We start from the raw sequence: 7,602 nt of genomic DNA, 5'->3' as shown, positions 1-7,602 counted from the left end.
CCTACTCTGCATCTCAGAAAGACATGGCGGTTGGAACCAAATCTCAAATTTGGACTCAGACCAAAGGACAGATTTCCACCGGTCTAATGTCCATTGCTCGTGTTTTTTGGGCAAAGCAAGTCTCTTCTTATTGGTGTCCTTTAGTGGTTTCTTTGCAGCAAATCGAGCATGAAGGCCTGATTCACCCAGTCTCCTCTGAACAGTTGATGTTGAGGTCTTTTTTTCATTAATTGTTTTACTAGGCAAGTCAAATTCTTGTTACTTGAACTCTGTAAAGGATTTATTTGGGCTGCAATCTAAGGTGCAGTTAACTCTAATGAACTCATCCTCTGGAGCAGAGGTAAAGCGTGGTCTTCCTTTCCTGTGGCAGTCCTCATGAGAGCCTGTAAGTAAGCATTTCACTGTTGTGTTCGGTGCACGTGACAAATAAACTTTGATTTGAGACTGTCATCATAGCGCTTTTTTAATCCAAAAAAATTGGATCCAAAGTTCTTAAAATTTTACGCATTGACTGACCTTCATGCCTTGGTCTTTTTCCAAATAGGGCCATCTTCTGTATAACACCTTGTCAAAACTCAACTGATTGTCTCAAACGCATTAAGGAAAGAAATTCCACAAATTAACAAGGCACACCGGTTAACTGAAATGCATTCCAGGTGACTACCTCATGAAGCTGGTTGAGAGAATGCAAAGTGTGTGCAAAGCTGTCATCAAGACAAAAGGATGGCTACTTTGGATATTCTCAAATATATTTTGATTTGTTTAACACTTTTTGCTTCCATGCATATTTTGGATGTAGAAACAATGTACAAAATAGTAAAAATAATGAAAAACCCTGGAATGAGTAGGGGTGTTCAAACTTTTGACTGGTGTGGAACTAACAAACTGTTGGTAATGTAGGCTGAAAAGTGTACAGAAAGTAAAATGTGAAAGACAAATGAGAACAAAAGATTGAAATGTGTTTTAATAACTTTAAAAATTTATTCAGTTTCAGTGCTTCCATTTAAAAATAAATAGATGGTATGATCTCAAAGAAATAGTCAAATGAACAGGGATGGGAAGTACACACACAAATAGTGATTAAATGACAATATAATATTTTAGTAGACAAAAACACTAACATACAAAATATCTATAAAAAAATAAATCAAATGCAGAAAATTATAATCAAGTACTCTATATATTTTTGGAGACGGCAGTATTAGTGAAGGAAGGATGTTATTTTAGTTGACTGGTCACCCATTCTTAAATCTTAGTGTTTGGTTTTAGTTCAGGAAAGGTTTCTCAGTTTGGAGTGCACAGGAGTTCAGTTATGAAAAATATACCATCTTCCTTCTGCAATACATTTTGAATGCCCTTTTAAAGTTGAATTCCACTTTCTGTAATCAGTGAGTAAAGTGCACGTGCAACACTTAGTTGTTCTTGAGGCCAACATACGGTATCTAATAATAAGCACTTGGACAGAGAGAGAAAAATAAAATGGTGGCAGTGTTTGTTGACACCTTTCAGGAATGTTCTTTAATGTCGGTCGGTAGGTAAATAACTAGACCACAGTCCCACAGAGTGACCCATTATGAATATATTAAATACTGTCATTCAAACCGGTTACAGCAGAACACACACACACTCTTCAGAACAAGAGCATGCAGCTCTCTGGGGGAGGGGAGAAAAGTTGGCTTAGCAGGGTTAGGGTCAATTTCGTCAATTCAGGAAGTAAACAAAAATAAACATTTAATTTTACTTCCTGAGCTGATTGAATTGAAATGGAATGACCCCACCCATGGTGGGTAGCCGATCACTCATGTGGTAGAAGGGAGGTGGTACATTGCATGATAAAAGCCTTTGAAACGTGATGAGTGGAGTGCACCTTTATACAGGAAGTAGTGCCTAGTGGAGAGAAATGACTAGCTCTAGCTAGCTAACGTACGCCATACCGATTCATGTAATGTTATGATAACACATCAGCGCCGATTACTGTATAACCAACCACAGTTTTCCATAAAAAAAATAACAAAAACTTACAAAATAAGCATCATGACAATTTCGAAGAGTACCAATGCCTATTGTTCCCCGCGTGTCTTTACCCCCTCGTTTTAAAGGCCTAATGGAGACTAGATGAGTAGTTTAAAAACAATCGCCACCATTCTACATCCCAGATAGACAGTGCTACGACGGGCTGCACTGCGCAAGTTTAGAAGAGTTTGAATAAATAGACGGTTGATAGTAGCAGTATGATGCTTGTAGAAGGCCAGTGGATGGTCTGGGAGCCCAGTAACAAACAGGAGACAGTTCAGAGCAGCACATTGGACAGAGAGAACGGGAGAGGCAAAGTTGGCAATGCTTGTCTGGTAGCTAGTTATACTGGAGATTGATTTGTTGCAGAATACTGGTCCTAGAAGTCCTAAAAGAAAGTAAGCTGGTCATCTCAGGTCAGATTTTGAAGTGGAGAGATTGAGAACCACCTACCCCTCCAACAAGAGAGAGGAGGATGGTGCAGGATGGTGCAGGATGCTGCAGGATGGTGCAGGATGGTGCAGGATGCTGCAGCTCAACCATTTCAGTGACAAAACAACAAATACTTCAAGTAAAAAGACATCCACCACATGAAAAAATGACACGTTTCTCTTAGTCTTTAGAAAAACCCAACCGAATGAATCCATCAACGAACAACCTGAACAGAACACATGGAGATCTCGACAGATGACAAAGTCACTGGCAGGCCACCAGTACATGTATCCATTGATACATGCCTCCAGTGTGAACTGAAGGAGCCCCGTGTCTGGCCATCCTTGATAGAGGGGGAGTTTCATTGGCTGTGGACGTCAATGCAGTCTATCCAGCAGAGCATGGTGGAATGGACCCTAGGAGGGGTTCCCCAGGGTGAGTTCCAGGGGCCTCCCCAGATTATTTCCCGCTCTTCTTTGGCACAGTGGTTCTTTTGGCCTGCCACAGGTGGTTGTGGATGGTGATGGCGTCTATGCTAACCGACACTGTCTTAGCGGGGATGACTGTGAACTGCTTGCGGTCCGAGCTGTACTTGTAAAGCTTGTCGATCATCTTCTTGCTAATGCTCTTGGGGCCCGTGCCGGTCAGCTTGAGGATCTCCTCCGTGTCTGGGAAGTAGGAGTAGACCCCCCGGAACTGGCAACCCCCATCCCTGAACAGGATCATCAGGTGGTGTGCATCTACTCTCTCCAGCTCCTGGGATCAGACAGAGGAGTCAGATAGAGGGGGGGGGGGGGTGTTACCACTGGTCCTGGAGTGCTTGGTAATAGCATTTAACAGTACAACTTGTGGAATATACACCAGCTGGAATGAGATTTTAACCAATCAGCATTCAGGATTAGAACCACCTGTTTTATAATAGTATTTAACAGTAAGATGATAATTCACCTCTAGAAGGGTGTTCTTCTGGGGTTCGTTGACTTTGCCAGCGAGGCAGCAATGGGAGATGGCATTGAAGATGATTGGCTTGTTGGACTTGGAACTGGGCTCCCTGAACAGCTTGGGACCTGAGGACAGTGGAAAGGCAGGTCTTAACGTTAGATGTTAACATACACGGAGACACGAGGATAAAGTGAGCAGCGCAATGGTTTAATGGGAACATTATAGGGGCGTGTAATAGCTTGAAGGTGGTGACTTGTACTGACCAGTGTATTCTGCCATGGAGGTGATGGAAGACGCAGTGGATCCGTTGTCCCAGTCTCTGTCAGTGTTCCGACTGGCGTTCCGACTCAGGCCTGGGAACGACTCCACAGACTCACCCCTGGCAACGGACAGCAGAGAAAACAAGAGGTTTTAAAATGTCACACAGAGAACACACACAAATAAAAAAGAAACTCACAACCACCCACACATTTGGGTTACTTGCCGTTGGGAGCCTGGCACTCCAGGGTTGACGCTGTCTGCCTCGGCGGTGGCAGCGGAGGCCAGGGAGAGACTGGAGCCTGACTGGACACTGCTCAGGTTGTCAGCTACAGAGAAGCAAAACAGACACTATCTTAGTGTAGCTAACCTCTTCCCATTACACTACTATCGTCACACACAGAAATGCATGACCGCAATATGTGCAATATTGTCTTAATGATAATTGAGATGAATAACATGTGGCCTAGATGAAGGAGAACCAGTGTCAGCAGGGTTTTTCCTCCAGCCCAGCTGGATCAGATCTGTTAGTTCCGCAGTGGAGTAAAAGTCCCTCTGGGACCCCAGTTAGACACACCTGGACTAGAAAGGTGTTTCTTACGTGTGGAAGAAGAGCCCTTGGAGGAGAAGGTGTCGCTAGAGATCTCCTCTCTGCTGAACGCAGACTTGGGTCTGTGAGTCTGGTGACTGAGTTTCTTGGGCTTGGTCTTAGCAGTCTTGGGTTTGGCGGGGCTGCCCAGGCCCTGTTCCTCCATCAGCTCCTGCTGCTTCCTCCTCAGGTACTGCTCCTTGATGAGCTCCCTACGGGCCTTCTCCTCCTCCTTCCTCATCCGGTCCTCCTCCGCCTTCCGCCTGGGGGAAGACAGACCACAGGGTCAACAACTGCTGCATTTGAATAGACGGAGTCTCAATGTATTTCAAATGCATCTCAAGTGTCAACACACTTTAGAAGGTCCTGTGTTAGAATATTCTCTAACGCAGGGCAGAAGAGGAATGCCGTTGCTCTTGTCTGCGTTTTCAATGAGTCAATATTCAAGGTAAATAGAACAGACACACTAATGTTCCAAACGTGTGACTATTGTGGGAGGGTTGTGGTGGTGTTGCTCTTACAGTAGTGCTTGGACATGGTCTTATCCTACCTGAACAGTATGTATTGTCTAACAGACCGTTTTGATTTGGTTGTAGAGGCAATGTTGGTTACCTGGCCTCTTCCCGTTTCTGTTCAGTCTCAGCCTCCAGCTGCATTTTTCGTAGCCGGGTCTCCTCAGCCTTCTTCTGCTGCCTTACGAGAAAAGCTGCTCTCTTCTTAGCCAGTTCATCCTCTGCCTTCTGTTCATCCTGCAGCATAAAAAGTAACCCCTGATCAATACTGGTATCAATTTATGCCAAATTATTGCCTGCTGTGTGTCCTCCCCTTGTCTCCTGCTCTTTTTCTACATTAGTGGCTAGTAAGAGGTACTTTCAATTTTTTTCAGTAATGGAGAATTTAATACTATTCCTTCCAAGACAATTTTGTACAACTATAAAAACAATTTCTTCCCCTGTCCTGTTTGCGGTCATTGAATTTGGTGCATCTTGTCTATATATACACACACACAATGTAAAAAGACAACATTTCAGATGTACCTTGAAGAAGAATCCCAGGCCAGACTTCTGTTCCCCTTCCTCCCCATCCATGGTGCTGTCCTGCCCCCCATCTCCCTCCATCTCCTCTGGGTCCTTCAGGTCTGACAGGTCCACCTCGATCAGGGGGGCTTTGCTCCTCGACACTTCCTCCAAGGGGATGTTCTCCTTCCCCGAGCCGTCAGAGGAGTTCAGCTCCCCCTCCCTCAGGGTACTGGACAGGCACGGCTCAAAGGACACTTCTGGGGTGACGACCACTGGTTCGATATGGGCCGCTGTGCGCAGGTTAGCCTCGTCGTGGAGCCTGAAGGTGGCACGACGTCCAGGCTTGTCCTGCCCACTGATTGTCTCTCCACCTGCGGAGGGGGTTTTGGAGCTGACGTCGGGGTGGTCCGCCCTGGGGGACCTGCCCCCAGGAAACTGCCTCAGGTGAGGCAGGGTCTCCAGGCTGTGGGGTGGGGTGATAGCCCTGCTTGATGCCAGGCCCGGCCTGCCGTGCTCTTTGGCCAGCTTCAGCTCTGAGAGCTTGGTCCTGGGGCCGCGGGCCGAACTCAGCTTGGGTGGTTTCCTGGATGGAGCGGTGCCGGTGGTTGGTGCGCCGCTGCCCAAATCCACAAAATGGACGGCAGGTCGGGCCTTGGGTTCAGATCCGCTGGTCTTCTCATTGACTGAGCAGGGAGACGGGACCCTGGGAGGGGACTGTACGTTCTGTTTCATCAGCAGGTCCTGCTGGAGGGAAAGCTGCATCATCTGCTGCTGGATGCTGCCGATGGCGTCATTCAGCATCTCAATGGAGCGGTTACACTCATCCAAGTCCAGCTCTTCATCCAGCAGCAGACCAGGACTACAGCTGCCCTTCTTGTCCACCGTCTCTAAGGCATCTGGGACAGGCGAGGTGGCAGACTCAGTCTCTGTGGCCCCTCTCAGAGCGTCCACGCAAGAGTCGTCTTTTGAGCTTCCCCCTTTGTCCCCATTGAGTTCTTCTTTGCAGTAGTCTGTTTTGAGCAGGTGGGGCAGGGTGTCGCTCTTGCCCTTCTTGACAATGTGCAGAAAGGCAGCCTTGCCCAGCTTCTGTCTCTGCCTGGCTGACAGCATCTCCATCTTCTTCTTCTGGTGCTCAATGGCCTTCCTCTTCTCCTCTAGCTGCATGTGGAGCTGAACCAACTCAGAAGCCAGCATGTTGGTCCCCAAGTCTCCCCGCCCCCCCTGGAGCATGGAGGGGCTCTGGTCCATCTTCAGCCTCCGGGAGGTGGGCAGGGACAAGGGCCCGCTGCACTCAGAGCCATCCGGGGTGGTCCTTTGGGAGCTGGAGGCACTGGTTCGCAGGTCCTGGTTGCTGCCAAAGCGCTGCTGGGCCTTGCGTTCAGCGAAGCTGGTCATGCGTACGCTGCCGCTGGCTAGGCTGCTGGCCTGGGAGTGGGTGCTGAGACAGGGGCTCGAGCGACCGCTACTACAATCATCCCCTTTGTCCTTGTCCCTCTTTTCTTTCACCTTCAGGTCCTCCATAAGCTTGGCTGACTCCTCCTCCTCGTCAAAGGTCTTCCTAGGCCTAGTTGGGTCCTTGGTGGTGAGGGCTTCATCAAGGTCTTCATCATGAGCCTCGTCCAGGTCTGGCTCCTGCCAAGGCTTCTGGTCTTCGCTGTCAGAGTGGAGGTAGAAGCCACCTGCTGGAACTCTGGAGTCGGGGTCCACACTGCTTGTGTCCATGGGATTGAAGGCCCCCTGTCCCTGGAGTGGCCCAGCCAGTGAGATCTCAGTAGACAAGTCAAACTCCCCACTAGAGGCGGGAGTGTAGGTCCGGTTTAGGGTGGTGGGGGTTTTCCTCCTGGCCGACGCCACAAGTTCAGGTCCCCCTTCTACTCTCCGGATAGAACCCCCTCCCCGCGATCGACCCACCTCCCCGCTCTCCTCCTCCTTGTTCAGGTATACAGACTTCTCTTTCACCGATTTCAACACAGCAGGCATCAGAGGTTCTAAATAAGAACAATCCTTGGGCTCGGCCCCAGCAGTTTGCTGCGTCGCCTCTCCCTGACTGGGAAGAGAGGCTGACGCGTCTGTCCTCATCACGGCCACACTGTCCTCCTCCATATTGACGTTTCCCAGAAGGCCGTGACCGTTGACTCGGCGGGGGGCGGGGCTGACAGGGGCACAGCCTACCTGGGCGTGGCCCTGGGGGGTGAGAACCTGGTGTTTGGGTGTGAGGTTGGCTATGTTAGAGGCCAGACTGTCTTTACTGATGGAGCGGGCCAGACTCACACTGTCACCATCGCTGTCAGTGGCTGAGATGCCAAACGTGTACGGGTTGAGCGTAGACGTCGGCCTAGAAAGAGGGGA

General features: G+C 48.8%; 1 protein-coding gene across 1 annotated transcript in view; it reads right to left on the bottom strand.

The window, feature by feature from the left end:
- Positions 1-949: 949 nt before the first annotated feature.
- The window catches only part of LOC110536365 (calmodulin-regulated spectrin-associated protein 1-B), a 30,565-nt gene continuing 23,912 nt past the window's right edge, over positions 950-7,602 (bottom strand). Inside the window, exons 12-18 of the mRNA XM_036936269.1 lie at positions 5,272-7,588; positions 4,847-4,983; positions 4,247-4,497; positions 3,872-3,974; positions 3,651-3,766; positions 3,394-3,512; positions 950-3,201 (exon numbers count right to left, since the gene is read on the bottom strand). Of these exons, the coding sequence (XP_036792164.1) occupies positions 2,905-3,201; positions 3,394-3,512; positions 3,651-3,766; positions 3,872-3,974; positions 4,247-4,497; positions 4,847-4,983; positions 5,272-7,588 (3,340 nt within the window). The 3' untranslated portion in view covers positions 950-2,904. The remainder of the gene's footprint in view (positions 3,202-3,393; positions 3,513-3,650; positions 3,767-3,871; positions 3,975-4,246; positions 4,498-4,846; positions 4,984-5,271; positions 7,589-7,602) is intronic.

This window comes from Oncorhynchus mykiss, chromosome 11, assembly GCF_013265735.2.
Source record: "Oncorhynchus mykiss isolate Arlee chromosome 11, USDA_OmykA_1.1, whole genome shotgun sequence".
Classification (NCBI taxonomy): Eukaryota; Metazoa; Chordata; class Actinopteri; order Salmoniformes; family Salmonidae; genus Oncorhynchus; species Oncorhynchus mykiss.
The sequence above is the reverse complement of the archived record's forward strand: the minus strand, read 5'-3'. Positions and strand labels throughout refer to the sequence as shown.